The 19,280-nt window shown below is 33.5% G+C and overlaps 1 protein-coding gene across 2 annotated transcripts in view; it reads right to left on the bottom strand.

Moving 5' to 3' along the window:
- Window positions 1–13,441, bottom strand: part of LOC128223703 (uncharacterized) — a 45,162-nt gene extending 31,721 nt beyond the window's left edge. For both annotated transcript variants that reach the window (XM_052933027.1, XM_052933028.1), the window contains exons 1-5: window positions 13,364–13,441; window positions 12,372–12,550; window positions 11,860–12,011; window positions 8,405–8,443; window positions 2,397–4,376 (exon numbers count right to left, since the gene is read on the bottom strand). In XM_052933027.1, coding sequence (XP_052788987.1) covers window positions 2,397–4,376; window positions 8,405–8,443; window positions 11,860–11,929 — 2,089 coding nt within the window. In that variant the 5' untranslated portion in view covers window positions 11,930–12,011; window positions 12,372–12,550; window positions 13,364–13,441. The remainder of the gene's footprint in view (window positions 1–2,396; window positions 4,377–8,404; window positions 8,444–11,859; window positions 12,012–12,371; window positions 12,551–13,363) is intronic.
- Between the last annotated feature and the right edge of the window lie 5,839 nt (window positions 13,442–19,280).

The following is a 19,280-nucleotide window of genomic DNA, read 5'->3' as shown; positions in this document are numbered from 1 at the left end:
TTGAGTGGAACCGATTATCGATAGTAAAACTGGAACCGATTCCCAACACTACTTTCAATAAAAAAAATTGTATACAAAACATTCCCTCATGGGGTTTCTTATCAATGAGATTAAATGCAGTCAAATTCTGAGTTTAATAATTAACAAAAAGAACTTTAATGAAATATGTTGCTATAAAAAAAAAATCACACATAGAACATAAAGTTTAATTAATGACATTTTTCTTATTATTTATTGCCCAGTCAGACCCCCACAGCCCTTTTCTTGCCTGTTTTGTTGGTATAGGTGGTGTAGCCACTACGTTCAGACACCTCGTCTATAGCAGACAGTCGAGGCGGGCTGCGTACCTCGTACCCATACAGCTGCAGGGTAATACTTCCTCCACGCATTCTTACAGCAGGACTATACACATGTTTGAACAGACACTATCATATTGCACAAACTTTAGATAATGCCTCCTCTTATTATTGTTACAACACACTGATAATGCACATGTTTAAACACAATAACCAGACCCTGAATAGAGTGAAAACTTGATGACGATGACCTCACTTGCATTATTATAGTTTACACACACTTTTCATCAAATATTTATATAATTGATGTTCCTATTTGTTGCAAATACTATCCATCTGTGAGTTCTCAGTAAAACTCTTTGTCCAGTGTCTCATCCATTAGCAATTTCACAACAGCATTATAAACAAATATACTGAGAGACCTAGAAATACTTTTAAGTTCTAGAATCGTAGCACATAAAAACTTCCATTGTTTTAAATTGCATGTCTTTTTCCAAAAATGATCACAAACTTTCAGTTCTCCTAATTTTGTAAAATCAAAAAACCCATCATAATTAAGTAGAACAATTTTGGTCACTAATCAGTGACCTGAAATTTTACATCTATCTGTATCTCACATGCTTAATTGTCGGATATTTCATCTTCCTTATTTATTTACTAATATTGTAATCCAAAAGTGAACATTTGCCAAAATGTGTAGATGCAAATGCTTCATAATACTTTAAAAGCTTAAGATTTAGCAGTTTGAAGTATTAAAAAGACTTAAGGAATTAGCAAATTCAAATCATTAGGAGGTATTAGAATAGCTTTTAAAATGGAACAATATCCCTTAAGGGGAATGTATTATTTGCTATGAAAATGATTAAAATCTGCCGGACAAAACAAAACTGATACCCTCTTGAAATTTAAACAACACTTGTCAAATGCCACTACCATGATGTCTGTAAACTTTATAGTTCTTTTTTTGATATTGTATATTAATTTGTCATCTACTTTAAATGCAAATTGGTAATCGAAACCTTGGGTTATTTGGCAAGTTATATACAGGCTATATATAAATTATATAGTGATATGATATATATGTATTTTCAGACAACTGTATAAATGCCCTGTATTGTGATGTGATTCACTTAATTATAACATCTTCCATTAAAGAATGTAAAATTTCCATCAAATTTTAACTGTGATGCTTGCTTAAGTCCCACCTAAGCATATATCCAACTTTTACGAATAAATACAATAAATAAATTGTAAAAAAATAATTTGAAAACTTAATGTTGAATAGCATGCATATTTTGATGCACGGAAATCCTGACTTTTTTACCAGGTATCATTACTTGCATTTTTTTTCTCTATGTGCGACTTTAAAAGGTCAATCAAACTTATTTTCTATTCAAATTATACAAAGTTTTACAATGAGAATTTCTTTGCTACTTATTTCTGTAAGATGAGCTTGCAAAATATATAATTTATAATGCCTGTGTTGAATTGTAATGGGTCTGTCAGAAAAACAATGTTTGCAAATATGAGAGCAAATTGGTTAATTGTGAAGAAATTATTTCTACAAATAACTTGTTTGAACAATAACTAACATTATCGTGTTTGGGTAAACAGGTGTTAAATTAAGTTTTGATTCTGATTATTTTTCTTTAAATTGAACAAAAAATGCAAAATTTCCGTCTATTCTTGAGAGAAACTTTCACCTCTGTAATTTCTTTTGAAAGTGGTTTCTTTCCCTTTTTACACCATATAAACCCATTGGGGTCGGATCAGAAGGTTTCCAAATGCATAAATATGGACAACAAAAATTGCAATTCAGAATGAGTAAGGCTGTAGCTTAATTTCTTTTCAGATATTAAAATAGCCTTCATCTTTCAAAAATCCTGTTCATATTGTTTTCGTTAATAGAAATAAATGAGCTGTTTAATTCAGAGATGTTAAATAGACTTTAATATATCCTGCTTTACATCATGATCTCAGTTTTTTTTTCATGTCTTTGTGTTTTTTTAGATTCAGTTACATTATTTCTGTTAATTTCATATATGTAGTTTTTGATGACAAATTTTGCAAATTAACTTTATGATGATTTACAAATCTTACCTGGAAAGAAGGCATTAGGTGTTGCCATATGAGGAGAAGCAGATGCAATGGACCCACGCTGGGTACCACCTAGCTGCATCAGGTGGAGATGCTGTGCCGACTGTAGGGAACCAGATGTTGCTTGGCTCGGCGTTGGTGACGCAGAATGCAAAGAGATTTTTGCACCAAGCCTCATCTGGTCAATGGTCAGCTCTGCTAGCGCATATTTTGACAACAATTTATCATAGTCTGATTGTAACTGTTTCACCAACTGTGTGGCCTGTGCACGCTTGCTGGATTCCTGCTTGAGTTTTTTAGTTAGGTCACCTTTAGGGGCGTCCGAAGCACCACTCTTTGGTTCCGGATCGGGGTCTTGGTCATGCTCTATTTCTGGTAGATCAATATGAAGGTGAGGGTCACCACTGTTAATACTCCTGATCTCAGAGAGTGTCATATGAGTTGGTTTGACTGGCCCTTGAGCATTCAGATTGGAGACACTTTTACACCTGAGTTTTAATGCTTGATTCTCCTCTGGAGAAGGTTTTGGCAGAAGTCTCTTTGGTCCTTTCTCTGACTTCTTAGGAATGGATAATGACGTGTGCTCAAAAAAGCTCTCCTGTGATCTAGCATGAGACAATCCAGAATTTTGCTGAGTCGGAGGTTTCCCATTTTCTTTGATTTTTGCTTTAGGTCGTACTGACCTTGATTCAGAGGCAGCAGCGGAGAGCTCACTGAGAGCAGAGTCTGGTCTAAATGTGTCCGACTCAGTCTGAGTTTTGTTCCTAGAGTCTAGCCTTGTCACCTGAGTGAGCGAGTCAAACCTATCATCATTGCTTTGGTAACCGTTATTCTCCATATTGTCAGGATAACCTTGTGGAGTCACAGATCTGCTCCTTTCTGAATCACTGTAACCTTGACCTTGGGGTGTGCCTGACCTACTTCCATCACTAGAATGTTCTGACCTTGACCTTGATTTGAACTTTGGTGTCACTGACGGTTTATTTTCATTGTCATATGCAGGCATTTTAGCTGGATTAGGACTGTCATCCTCATCATGTTCTTGACTGGCAACAAAGTAAATCTCATCATCATCTTCATTCACATTCTGCTCACTTCTCTGGCTTTGTGATTGGTCAAAAGGAATACTTAGACTGTCTTGATCATTTTCCAGAGATTGCAGCCTCTCTGTGTACAGCTCTAGAGCTTCCTCCGGAGATATTTCAGGAAAAGACCTGCTACTGATTGTCCTAGTTGAACTAGCAGTGTTTGGCCGTGTTCTTTTACCCTCATTTATTTCATAATTGTCTCTATCAAATGCATCAAAACCCTGACTGTCATACAGTGGCTTATTTGGTTGATTCACGCTATGATTTGGCCCTTCAATGTCCATAGACTCTCTTGTTGGAGTCGGTGCATCATTACGAAGGAACTGCTCAATTTCATCCGCAACTCTACTTTCATCATCATCATCATCATAGTCCCTTGAATAATTGCTCTCTAGATTTTCAAACTCCTGTAATGAATCTCTAGGTTGAGGAAGATCTTCCTCATCCACTAAAACACCTAGCTCTTGTAACTGTTTGTAATACTCCTCACCGAATAAATCCTGTTTTGGCTCACTTTTCTTATCCCTTTCATCGAAAGTATCATCATAATTCAGCGAATGGTCAAAACTACTTCTACTGCTTAATCCACTCCTGTTTCCGCCTTTAGAATAACTTTTCTCATTATCTTTTGTATCATCAAAATCTCGGTCAAAACTCAGATCATCTTTAGATGCTTCAAAGTCACTGATGTTCACATTGCTCTCATCAAAATTACGTGACACGTCCTCAAAGCTTGGGTAGGACTGAAGGTCAAGCTGGCGTAGGGTAGATGGGGTGCTGGTTGGTTTATCTCCCCCAAGGCCAGAGTCGGTCCAGTGGGTGGAGCTGCCGTGTTTACTTAGAAGGTCAAAGTCGTCCCTCACGATTCCATCGTCATCTATCAGGATACCACCAGCTGGAAATTGAATGAAACATGAAGGATTATCATACTGTAAATAACTTAATGTAAATGTAAATATAAAGGTTTATTTCAATTTTTGCATGTGTTCATGCTGTCTTAACACAAGTAAAGGCACTCAAGGCAATTTCATGAAGCAGGTAATAAATCACCATACAACACAACATTTACTTTGGGTAAGCATTACTGACAATCAAATGGTAAGGTTTAACTTACATCGTTTTCTTCTTAATGTTCTTAATTTCTCTATTTTATTACGAACAGGTATAACAAAATTCTCCACAGAACCCATTTCACACAAAACTACAGCCACAGGTCAAGCGCCAGTGCTAAAACTTCGTATGTATACAAATGACACTATGAAACAGTTCTATATTCTAAGAACGGTGCTTTTATTAGGGTCCAGTGCTTTGAAAATCGCCAACAATATTAAGTGCTATTTCATATTCGGATGCAAGATAAATGCAATAGTAAGATGCCAGAAACACTTTAAAAGAATGAAACAGATAGCATTTGTTGCCCCAGCTCCAGTATTTCACACCTATGACCATTGGTCAATTGTCCAGTAGGCAGTGACCAGCATCTGTCCACCACACCACATAATTACATCAGTCCATATACAGAAGCTGGACCTTACCTGGTCTGTCAGGTTGTTAGCATATGGTCTGAGACATAATTACTTGTTACCTCAGATATTTATTAATTAATTGCATGAATTATGTGGGAGGGGACATTCAATAGGTACTTATATATGTGTAATCTTAAGAATTTACTTACACAGATTATCAACTAATGCCTTCATAACATATGTGTAACTTACTTTAGAAAAAGGTTATGAAAATAATACCGGTATAAGCACTTCCAACTGTGTCAGAAAATTTTAAAAGCCCTAAAAAACCTAAATCATTAGTAGGAGTCACCCCTTTGATAAATCTGAAGAAGTAATGAATTCTTTTAGGTTAAATGTCACTAATTTTTTTACAGGTCATCGATATGACACCAAAGCAGAAGTTCATTCCCTTCAAGCAACTGTGCTTATTATGTCTATACGAACAATGGTTATAATACCAACCACTTGTGGCTATGCCACTGGTAGGAATATCTCGGCTCTTATTAGAAATATGATGTTAACTCCCAAGAATCTCTTCCTTGTAAAATCCCTGACAAGTTATCATTTGACTTTTTGAAGAGTGTGCTCACCAAAAAGTGTACTCACTTTATATGCCAGTTTTCACTTAATTCTTACCATAATAATCCAAAATCTGAGACTTTCAATGCAAAACAAATTGACACAATAACCTCGCTATCACTGAGGATCGATTCTTGAAACAAGTTTGTGATTTTATTTATCTAAATAATTGAAAACTATTAAAATCATGGTCAATATTATAGCAATATGGCTAATAGTATTTCATGAATAATTAATGGCAATCATTAAGACCTCAACATGATAGTGAAGATCAGAATGATTTGATTTCAATTAAGGTCATAAATATTTTCCTTTCTATTGACCAGGTGAATGTTTCTCGGAATTTCATGTAATAATGTAGTTTGTGAATGTTCATTTTGTGATATATATTTTAAATTTATGCTTTAATAAAGCATTAATTCGACAATTGCTATGCTCAGTCCAGCTGCCAGTTGAAATGTTTCGCAATGCATTTCTTTTTTTAACTCTCATAAGTTGGCACAAATATTTTTATACTTGCCAGCATGCATATGCAAACCGGTGTATAACCACTTTCAGTCAAGGACTAAATGGAACTTTTCAGGTCTTTTTTCCTCGGAAGCTTTCTAAATGATTAATCAGAATCGGTCGGGCAATCCCAATGGGAGATCGAGACATAAGCAGAAACACTAAGATACCTTATGCTGAGACCGCTGACAAAATATTAGATTAGGGAGAAGATTACCTTATTGTGTATATTTTTTATGATGTGATAGTTTCATTACTATCATTTTCAAAGAAACCTCCTAATTTTTTAATTTTTTTTAATTTCAAGATGGATATTTTTTTGCTGTAAAATCAAAGAGAACCATGTGATGCTGTTTGTAACGCATTTAAAATGGAAACTGAACATACCCGCCAACCAAGATAAATTCCTTCAAATGTTTTCAAATTGATTCCAGTTTTACATTTAGTTCAAGCACGGAGAAAATCAAGTCAAAACTGACCGAAAAAGAGAGAATACAATCTTTACTTCCACGTATAAGTCTATAAAATCACTTGAAACTCCAAATCAACTCACAAAATTTACAAACCTCAATTAGCTATAAAATCTTGTATATAGACATACTTGAATACCATAAATCAAACAGACCCTGGTTATTTAAAAGATACCAGTGATTTTAGTATAAAAAGATCTGAAACCATTTAGCCATAGAGTGACTTTGAATATGAGATATTAATTGGTAAGAATTGATTTGATAAATCTGCTATCAAAATTGCTATGTAAGGATTTTTAACAAAGCCACATGGCCAGTGCGTTACTATAAAAGAGTGCAAAAATAACCATTAAGCTTTATTCAAAACATGATAACCTTTCCTATATTAAAAAGAAAAAGGTGTATATCAAATAGCCAAATTACTTAAATAACTGGATTTGATAATATAATTCCAATTTACAACGATTACGTCCTTATAAAATTGAACATAGATTTACATTTACCAGATTTTTTTTATATTCCTTGACAAAAAATATGTAACTGAGCAGTAGAATCGGTATTAAATAGGGCTATTTGTACTGCGTTTTGACATGAATGGATTTTTGCAGATTTGTATTTCCAAAGGCGCAAACCAAGCGAAATAAAAAACAACCCACAAAAGTTGAATATGAAATTCTGGGTCAAAACACAGTACTAATAACCCTTTTATTATATACATTACTGGTTAAATCATTTAAAAGACACATCACAGTTTTCATCATAAATTTCATTTTAATGACACAGTTTTCTGTTTTATGACATCATTATAACCTAGGGCAATGATACATTTATGATGTGATGTCACCAGAATGGAATGTGGCCGTATTACACTGGAGTGGAATAAGGTCCCTACCATATTTTGCGATATGTATTGCGTGTGGATTTATTTTGGGTATAAAAAAAATAATTAATGAATACACACTTATTGACTAATGATAAACAGTACATCACATTATGGACCTCAGAAAATGATATTCAAAATATCCAATATCATCAGTCTGTATGTGTTTCCTTTAATTAGCTTTAGTATTAATCTTCCTAAAAAACTCATTGTCATATAATAATTTAATTCATCTGATAATGCAATACTCAAGGGTTTAATACAATCATATTACATTTTGCCGACAAATATCACCTTCTATGATTTGTCATGTGACAGCATCTCCACCAATGAAAAGCATGAAAATATACCAGGCATGGCTTGTAATAATACAGTATATTTTTCTTTGTAGCCTCAAACATTTTCATTCAGAGAAGCATTTTGAATAGAAGGAACACTTTTAGTCTAGTGAAACCTAACTTAGGCATGATTTTTTGTATGACATACTGCATCTTCATTGGAATCATCTGTAACAAATGACGTCTAAATATATATGAAGAACTTTTTTATACCCGTGACCAGAAAACTTTAATGTACCCAATGTACAATTATGTGAATTCTGATGCCTGACCCCATATTATTTTGGTATTATTTGAAAGGGATTGGTGCAGAGAGAAAGAATATGCAAAAATTATACTAAAGAAATATACAAACAAGCTCGTTTGGCCTTAAAAGGGTGCAAAATAGGTCATTTCAAGTCTATTTCCAGGTGGAATAAAGAAACTTCATATTTATTGCATGGTCAGTCATTAAATTTATTTCACATTTAAGTAATAAGCCGGCAATATACATTTTAAATGATACTAAAACGATAAAGGGTCACCAGGAATCAAAATCTAACATTATAGCCAATGGCTCAACATGTCATTGTACATGTACTTTGGACACCGTAAAATGTGCCCAACCTATCATGAGCCAACCATTTGGTGCATGTGCTTACTCTTGTTGTCTATAATACTGTCCATCCAGTGAGTAGATGCTGGAATTCGTAACAAAATTACTAAAATTTACAATCAGATGAGGTTATTATTACATGAGATGTGATTCAATATGGAATTCATTAAATGAATTGTATTAAATTCTGCAAGCCGGACAAGTGGGTTTCCTCTTGGGACTCGATTTCCCTAAAAACACAATATTACACTCTTGCATAACACTGTGCCAATAAGAGAGATTAATATAATGTTGTATTAACTTGTCTGGCAATCATTTTAAAATAAACCAGTTTAAAATAACCTTAACTTTAAGATTACGAAAATAAAATATTTCCTATGGAATGCCCTTCTCAAAAAAAAATACACTTTTTACCAAAACGCGCTTAAAACGCACTAAAAAGTGTATTTTTCCTGCGTTTTTCTGAAAAAGTGTATTTATTCTGCGTATTTTTATGAATAACTGCGTAATAAGTGTATCTTTTCTAAATAAGTGTATTTTTTCTGCGTCTTTTGTTAACTGAAGTGCGTTTTTTGTGTGAATAAGTGCGTCTTTTCTAACAGAAGTGCGTTTAAGTGTATTTTTTCTGTCAATAAGTGCGCTTTTTATACAGAAGTGCGTTAAAAGTGAATCTTTTAGGTTTTTGTTTTCAGCAGAGTGCGTTTTAAGTGGATCTTTTAAGGGAAAAGTGCGTCTTTTATTTTGTTTCTTTTTTTACCACCAATAAGTGCGTTTTAAGTGCGTCTTTTATTTTGATATTTTTCTGACCACCAGTAAGTGCGTTTTAAGTGCGTCTTTTTGTCAAGAAGTGAATCTTTTACTTTTTTTAATATTAATGTGAATCATGCCCTTCTCAAAATAACATTTATGAAATACACACATAAATACAAGAATATGAATGAATGAATAAATCAACCAGTAAATAAGCATTTTATTATTGATCAATATACCTTCAAAATAAAAAAAATAAAATAATGAAATAAAAAGAAAGATTATTTTAAAAATCAAAAATATATTATAATTTCTTATTTATTGTGTAATCAAAAGAACACATTTTACTTATAGGCAAGAATCAATTGCATGTAATTACAACATTTATAGAATTATTATTCCTTAAGTTTCTTGTAATGACTACCAAATTCTTTGTCATTTCCTTTCCAATTTTACAACATGCATGATAAGCCTGATCTTATCTGATTGTACCAAGGACCAATTAAATCTCAGCATTTAGGGAGCCAATTTCAAATCAAAGCTACTGGTAGCCATTTTGTTGGGATTTCATTAAAAGAATATTGATGATGTTTTAATTAATAAATGGATTTACACCAATTAAAACAAATTAATATTAAAGGGATTAGTGAAATAAAATAATGATCATTAGATCAGGTAAATATGAACTATGACTAGAAACATGACAATACCACTATTGGATGATTTGTGATAAACTGACATGTGAAAGCACTCAGGTCATGGTATGTATTCTTTATTTCAGTTGTTAATTTCACTGTTATGACACTTGACTACTTGTGGGACTTTTGTTTGTCAACTTTCAATCTAGTGCACATATTTTAATAAATAACAATGCTGGTGTAGATAGTAGCTGGAAGTAGGGTTTTTGGTCCCAGATAGTAGATGTAGTTTTAAAACTCTATGAAGATGCACTTGTTTTTATCCTTATATATGTTAATATAATATTAACATATTAAGCAGAAATTGCCATGTTTCCATAAATATGCACACTAGCACCTTTAAAGTTATACAAATGATTACAGTGTTGGTTTTTTGGAGGGGTCATAAAACTGTCATCTTCCACATGGCTTACCAGTTATTGGAAACTGGCCAAATTGGGTCAATCAATTTAAGTACTAATAAAGTCATTACTTATTTAAAATATGATACCCTGTTTTATTCCAGAGCTGTCAGGAATCTCTAGATTTGACAAAAATATAACAAAAGATTCTTGAGACTGTCATTTTCCAATTTGTAGCTTACAGTTTCATGATTTTCTATCAATTATTTTTGCCACTGAGTAAAAGGTTATTTTATTATTGCTAAATTTTACAAATATGTACTTGTTTGTCTGACTGTAAATACATGTACATTATGTCCAGTTACAAGGTGTCATGTTAAATTAATTATGAGATATTTTTTTTATATATGTAACACTAACTCATGTTTAGGAAATTTAAATGAAACAAAATCAGTATTTATTTATTCAAATGTGTTCTATTTTTGATGGTTCAATATATTTATATATATAAATAATATATTAAAAGTGTCCATTTTTTATTTTTGCAAAAATGGACACTTTTAATGCAGGTAAAGTGCACCTGAGTGAATTTGTGCTCTTTTTTAACACAGAAAAATGCTCTTTTAATGCAGAAAAAAATGCACTTTTATCGCATTTTTTTTCATAAAATTTGGGTGCAAAAGATTCACTTTTAATCAGTAAAAACGGAAGTGCGTTTTAAGCGCGTTTTTTAGGGATCAAAACGCACTTCTTTACTGAAGTGCGTTTAACTACGTTTTTAACCCAAAAATGCGCACTTAAAGCGCAGTTGAGTGCGTCTTTTCTAGAAGTGCGTTTTTACCTCCAAAAAGCGAACTAAAAACGCACTTTCAAGAAGTGCGTATTCTTTCTAAAAAAACGCACTTAAGTGCGTTTTAACTGCGCTTTTTGGAGGTAAAAAACGCACTTTCAGAAAAGACGCACTCAACTGCGTATTAAGTGCGCATTTTATCCTAAAAAACGCGGTTTAAACACACTTAGTGCGTTTTTTTTGTGTAAGTTCGTTTTAAGTGTATTTTTTTTGTTAAAAAACGCACATAAAATACACTTAAGTGCGTTTTTTGTAAAAAGCGCAGAAAAATACGCTTAAGTGCGCTTTTCTGTTCAATTTTATTCACTTTTTACGCACTCGGTAAGAAAAATACGCTTAAAACGCAGTGCCAATACCGCTGCGTTTAACGCGCGTTTTCTGCACGTTTAACACGCGTTAAACGCGCGTTTTCCGCACTGAGAAGGGTGACCATGAATGAGATATTCTATTTTTCTTGAAAAGTTTTAGAAGTAGTACTTATTTGATCATGTAGCGCAAAGTACATGTACATAAATCATAGCTACATAACGAGCATAATTTAAAACACTATCCCTAATGTTTATCACAGTAGGATTTTATACACTAGTTTTATAAATTATAAATATATTTATAATGGTCTTATTTCATGATAGCGAAGTCATTTATGATATAGTAATCAAAATATAAAATCTACTCCAGAAAGCCTTTAGTAAGACATAGCATTGCCCTATATATAATTGTGATCATAAGCTGAGATGAAACAATAAAAAAAATTTTTTTTAAATGTTACCCAGGTACATAATTTTTAGTAAAATCTTTATGCAATGTAAGACAAACATTTAACATATTTAAATAAATAAATACTGTAAAATTTGGCACTCACACTCTGTTGAATCTCGAAGGATCCCGTCATCGTCGAGATCGAAATCATCACTGTATCCCAGGAATGCCATCCTGACTGGTCCGAGGCTCGTGTTCTACAGAGACGGTTCAACTTCTGCACCAACTCTGCTCATTTTTGTACATTATTTAGGCCTGTAACAAGGAATAAATGTTATTTTGGTACAAGAAGTTGAATGGTTTACAAATTTAAACACTTAGTTCCTTTAAGCTTAGAATTCAGTATGCGCTCTAAAAACAGTTTATGATGGTCAGGATATTATCAGTGGTAATTATTAACCGAACACAAATTTTCAAATATGATTCAAACAATACAGTTTAACAGTATTCTTGTCCTAAAACTTATAAAGAGCATAATATGGTTAAGATACTTGAGACTTTATTATACAATAATACATTCCATACTTTTTAATTTTTGCATAGAGATACTTATTATAAATGTCATTTTATGTCTTATCCCTATAAAAAGTATGGTATCTAAATAGGGGCACTTACTATGTCTAAGGTTCTTTTTAATCTAAATGAAGATAATCTCCTAATAAAAATGATAAAAAAACAATGCTGAACATAGCCTACGAATGATACACTAGCATGTTTAAATCCCACAGATATTGATACACAGACAGTGGGTACAAGTATGACTCCTATTGTTCATCTAGCACCTATCTTGTCCCCTACTTCACAATCTTTAAGAACGTCTAAACAAATATTGGTCCACATTATGCTCCGATCAAACAAATCAATCAAACTTTAATTTGGAAACTGTCCAAACAGATTTTTGGCATCAGGCCTTAAAAGAGTTTAATATCAGAGTTTAATACTATGGGATATCTAAGACATCTAAATTGATATTTTTTGCAAATACTTATTTGTTTTTTAAGGCATAACAAAAACACAGACTCGCCAGAATTGTACACTAAGTCTTGATACATTGTAAGCAATATATATCATAAATAACACTAAAAGATTTTTGAAGATAAATTTTTGAAGATAATAATAAGAATAATAATAATAATAATAAAAAAATATATATTAATCTTTTACATTACAATGAGGTGTAATTAATAATAAATTATATAAAAGTTACATATCCACTCCAAAAACAATTGTTGGCCTACATCAGTTTATGAATTATACCTTTATTGACAAATCAAATAATTATTTTATTGTATAAATCCAAACTTGAAATGGACATAAATGCCATAAACATCACGCTAACCTTATAAATAAAATCTAAATATATACAGATTTAAAAATTAAACAGTAAATTTATATTTAACTGTATTAAAAATTCTGACGATGTAAGAACTATTGACTGTATTACTGGATTTAAACATAATCCTCCATTTATATGTGTAGCTTTGGAATGCCTTAATCACTTTATGAGCCATGAATTGCGAAATAAAAAATCCTCAAACATTATATCGCTCCTTTATCAAACCATTAATCGTTACAAATCAATTTACTATTTAATAAATGATAAGAACCTCTCATAAAAATGAAATCAATATTTGTTTTCAGACAAATTCCATGTTATACAATTTGCATTTTAAGTAAAATTTTAAAAACATGACCCAGAATATGTCAATCTTTAAGTATTCCACACCTAAGAAATCAATATTAGACTTAAGCCGCTTAGTAAGCATTAGTTAAATAGATTAAATATCAAACACCTTAAAAATAAAAGGTGTGTGCAGGATGTATGTCTATAAATCATCCAGATTGTGTTGTTGTTTTCCCAGATTTAATTACTTTCCTATCACATAATTATGTAAAAACCTACAACTCCAATACAAATCATGCAAATGAAGGGGAAAACAATTTCAATTAACTTTAAATAAGAAAATCAAAGTACTTGATATTTGCACTGATGATCCTTTGAATAAAGAACATAAAAAGGTGAATAGTAAAGGTTTCAATAACTCAATTCCAAACTTTAAAATCATTTTAACGGATACACATGGCAATAGAGTGGTTATACATTGTAATGACAGATTGTATTGCAAGCACTGTTAAACATGCCCCAACATGTCAGTTTCACACATTTATTGGTTTACCTTCCATTTTAAACTGAATGGTGAATGTGAATATATATATATTGCTGAAAGAATGTATTTGTACATGCATTATATCACATACAGTCATATTTAACAGTTCAATAAGTGAGTTACAAAAATGTACAAATCTATTGTTGATTTATTCAAATTATTGAAATTACCTAATGATATTTGTCACCAATTGTGACTTGCATGTAAAATATATTACCCTTAGTATGAATGAAATATAAGTTGTATTAATACATGATGCTAATATTATTATTTTGTCAAATGAAGCAAGCAGCTCACCAGCGTCACGTTGCCATCGTTACGGTGCGATAAAAAAATAAGTACGGAGAATAATTGGCAATTAAGCACGCACCTGCATTTATCAATTTTTAAACTGTCGATAAACGACGATTGCATATTAAGCAATTAAAATATAAAATATACCTTTGAATCCACGAGCAATGTCTCTCTCTCACATGAAGATAATTTCAATTCTCAAAACCATTATTCCGCAACAAACGGATTGTAAACAAACTACCGAATCAAGACAGATACTTGAACGAAAATATTTTAATCTTGTTGCAATAGGAATTAGCTCCCTTGTCATTGCGTTTGAAGTAGATCAACACAATCAAGGACCTGTACGTGACACAATGCAGATTATTATATAACTTAAGTCTTAATTTTAAGGGTCAATATACGCCTAATAAGGATGGACTAACAGATTCCCTTTAACGAAATGGAATACAATAAGTTTACAGTTACACGAGAAACGGAACATATAACCCGTACAGCGTATATATCAACTGTTCCTTCAGGGGCTTTCAGACCCTAAGAAACGAAAATGTGAACATGCAATACTAAATGATAACGTTAAAATGTCATAAGAAACATACATTTAAGATAAAATGTAACAACATTCATGGACTTAAAAATACTTAACGGTACGAAATACACATCAAATCGCATATCCGACACCCTAGCTGAACAAAATTCAGAGGTAAGGGGGGAGGGGGTTAAGGGTTTGTGTGTTGGGGGGAGGGGGGGAGTGAGGGATGCAACTCGAACCATTTAGAAATCGGTTCTTCACATTTCATCAGCCAAGGAACGCCACTTTCCTTCATTTCCTACCCGAATCAGCGTAACAAATGACATTTATTTCTTGGGGTATCTGCATACCGAATTATGCCAAAGTTTGCCTGTCTGCTTACTTTTTTCTTACCATCTCGATTCCGAAGTACTTATTTTATAAGCTCCTAAACGCGTACTGAAAGGGGTTGGATATACCCTCCTGTATGAATATTATATACAAACTCATGGTTCAGGAAAAACGAGCGATTTTGGATTTCCTAAGTATGACTTTAAGTATAAAGCTACAATTAGATTTCCATTGGTCAAAATGCTGCATTATTGGGTAATAAAAATGCGGATGGTTTCAGACATGCCTGGCAGGACTTCAGGCGTTTAAAATAGTCTTTTCTAGTAAGTTTTAATATGCATGCCGATTTTTATTTTTATACTATTGACCATATGGAATGGACAAGTCTGTGGTGGGATTTAGACATAAAACATTGCACCGTAGTGGTTTGTCTTTGCCTGCCAAATGTTTGGTGGTACAGAGCGCATGAAGTCCGAGGAATGACAACTTTCGTATGTGTGTGTGCATGGGGATTGAACACTAAACCTCACTTGGAATTTGATAAGAGATCCTGGAACGGAAAAGGGTAGAATTAAAAATATATCTTTGTTTACTTTAAGGTATGCCAGTAAAATATGCGAAAGGCAAATGCATTATTTCATGATTATACATTACATACACTATATGTTCTTTGGGTGACCGCTTGGTGACACAAACTACTTCTACTTTTGTCTACGGACTTTATAAAAGAGGCACATTGATTTCTAGTGCATTTTTTCGTTGACCTTGTCCTTGGAAACTTAGGAGTTATTGTCCTTGGAATTGCAGTATAGTTCTTGCTATTTCTACTATTTGCTTGACGGCTATTTCTACACCGCATAATAACAAAGCACGTTCAATGTTTAATAATATTTGGAATGAATATATATTAAACATTATAAACATATTACGTTAAAAGTCGTATATGTAGACTGTTTAGTCTTGTATGGGACACATCATTTATCTAAAGAATGGTGTTACGGTAAATTACTTTCAATATGATAAATAAATGTGACAAAAATGATCCTAATAATTTATAGGTGTATGACGAGATTATGTTGTTTCCTTAGAAGATGCTGGACTACTATGCGCGGAACGGGCTTAAGTTTCAGGAAAACATACTGTATTGTTGATCATGTATTAACTGTTAAATTATTTAAAAAATACTTTCACGAAAATAATTAACTTGATTGTAAATTTGTAGATAATTGAAAGGCATTTGACTCGGTAAATTATTTATCGCTTCGGCAAAAACTAGTAGTAATGGTGTTATTTGTAAGTTGTTCAAAATTATAAATTATTGTATCATAATATTCTATATACGAGTATAACGTCATGTGCTAAAAGTACTGGGAGTTTATTTAATTTCTTTGCAAGTTCAAAGGGTTTGCGACACGGGGACATTTATCGTCTATTTTGTTTTCAGTTCCTTACATATATCTCTACACAGCATAAGGGCTTTGGGAATCGTCGGAGTTTTAAAAAATAAATAGGCGATGACACAATTGAAATGTATTTAAATTTTATTTGCTACTGTATGTCGACATTCGTTATGTAGTATATATGCAAATTAGAAGTTAATGCTAAAGGCCCGGTCACACCGCAAGAACTTTGCTGGAGCGTTCCTGAAGCGGTGAAAAAAATCATCACCGCTCGTTACCGTTCACCAGAAGTTGGCCCCCGTTAAGGCAACGCCGTATACGCTCGGCCACCGCTTATGGTCCTTCCTACCGCTCCGAAAGTTTTGAACTGCACAAAATATTGCGAGCGGTGAGGAGCGGGCAATTTTCCGCTCCGGCAAAGTTCACCACCGCTCCAACAACGCCCAGTCAAAGTTTGGCACCGCTAGACGCAAGTTCGTGGACGCTTGGGTCCGCTAGGCCAACGCAGAAATCTTGAACGCTGGACCACCGCTGCTTCGCCAGCTTCGCCCGGGCGGTGATTAAACGCTGCACAAACTTTGGTGGAGCGGTTGTAAGCGTTTTACGAGCGGACACGGGATTACTGGAACGGTGTCGGGCGTTGAAGCAGCGATCCATTGCGGTGATGAACTTTGGTTTGGCGTTGGTATGGAGGTGTCGGAGCGGGACCAGAATAAACCAACGCTCGCTACCGCTCGCTACCGTTAAGCCAACGCTATAGTAACGCCGGCTTCAGCGGTGCACCGCTTAGGCAACGCCCTTGTTTTCGATTTTTTCCCATTTTGTGCGCGGTGACGAGCGTTGTCGAAATTCGGTCCCCTCTCCCTACCGTTCAAGGAACGCTCCAACAAGGTTCGGGCGGTGTAAGACAAAAGCATTTTATATTTTCGTGAGTTGAGTGTAGGGACAAGAAACTAGTGATTGTCATAAGTTTCAATAACCTGCGAAAGTGTTTCAATTAAAACACCAACTTTCTCAAAACCAAATATATTTTGTGCGACATTGTCGATAGTTTTAGTTACTTGGGAACTTGTTTCAATTATAATGCCAAATTTCTCAAAAACAAATATATTTTGTGCAATCAAGCTTGCAAGACCAAGCTCGCAAATCCATGTACATGTACATATCATATTCATAATACAGTCGAATCCCGTTGGCTCGAACTCCTATGGACCGGCAAAATACCTCGAGCCTCGGGAAATTCGAGCCAAGCGGGAATGCTTTCCTTCAGTATAAAGGAATTGGTCCTTAGCATCACGGTTTGAGCCAACAGGGAAATCGAGCAGGTACATTACAAACAGTATTTTCCTTGATATACCGGTGGATCTACAGCTTTATTTATTTGATGCTACTATCACTATTTGTATTACATGGTTCTGAGGTTTGGTTCTATTATTGCTTATTTTCAGCCTCATTATTTGAAACTTATTTTAAATGTCAAGCAAATAACTTCAAATCACGGTTATGATATTGGTGAATTAAATACACAGTGTCACTCAAGGACAGCTTCGACCAGCAAGGTTTAGTTTAATCATATTTTATTGCTCTTTTGTAAAGAATTATTTTGCATACAATTTACATGTACATTTACAATCAAATAAAACAAAAAGAACAAATGGGTTGGGCTACAAGTTATTACAACATTAGTTTCAGCCCAGCAAGGCTTCACGACATACAGACACCTAGAAGACATGCTGCTGAAGAGTGTGAGAGGGTGTGAATTGTCACGTTGTAGGACATTGTTAGTGAGTTAAGGAACATCTCGGGAACTGTTCAGAGAAGTTGTGTCTGTAAAATTCGTTTCAAGCAATGTGATTTAAAAATATCCGCGCAACCGGAAGGGGGTCACCCTCTCACGGACCCATTCGGAGCTCCTCGGCCATTTTATCGAAAACGAAAAACAAATGGCTGAGGAGTTCCGAATGTCCCGGACCAACCCCCGCCCCCACGATACAAAATACCTTCCGGCGTCTCTGAGTGACCATGTCGTGGTAGAATTCTAAACTATTGGTGAATGGTTTCATGAAACTGCTGACTGCAACGCCACGAGAAAGTTTAAAATTAAACACTTTTTTACTTGTTTAGACTTATTGATGTGTAGGAAATTCTTTAAACATTTTATTTCATCGATGGTCAAAATGTTGAGAGATTTCGTAGAACATGTCATTTGTGTAGTAGTAATAGTTTAGGTGATGAATTTCATTACTTGTTTGAATGTCAACATTTTTCAGACGATAGAAAGAACAATATTAAATTGTACTTTTGTCGTAACTCTAATTGTATTAAGTTAGATCAATTAATGAACAGTAAAAACAAAAAATAACTTATTAAATTGGCTATATTTTGTAAGTCCCTTTATCTAATGTCAAATAGTCATTCTCCTTTAAAACAATACGACTGATTTGTCTTGGTATTTCCTATTATAGGAAACTGTATGTAATATATGTCTACTTTGTTTATATATATATGTTTAATTAATTGTTTGTTAAAGTGTTATTGTTCTGATCACATGGTTGTAATAACCCATGATCTAAATAAATCTTGAAATCTTGGTATATTTGTAATGTTATGTACTGTATAGATTTATTTTTGAACTTGGTCAAAATAACCTTCATCATTCCCAATGGTTATATTTTGTTAAATGACATTAAAGCAGTGACAATTTGTTCAGTTTCGAATTAACTATTTAAATTTAAAACATTTCCTAATTACACTGCGAGGTAAAGGGAAGTAACCGCTGTGTAGAGTTTGGTATTCGGTG

This window comes from Mya arenaria, chromosome 17 (assembly GCF_026914265.1).
Source record: "Mya arenaria isolate MELC-2E11 chromosome 17, ASM2691426v1".
Lineage (NCBI taxonomy): Eukaryota > Metazoa > Mollusca > Bivalvia > Myida > Myidae > Mya > Mya arenaria.
Note: the sequence above shows the minus strand (reverse complement) of the source record. Positions and strands in the feature narration are given on the sequence as shown.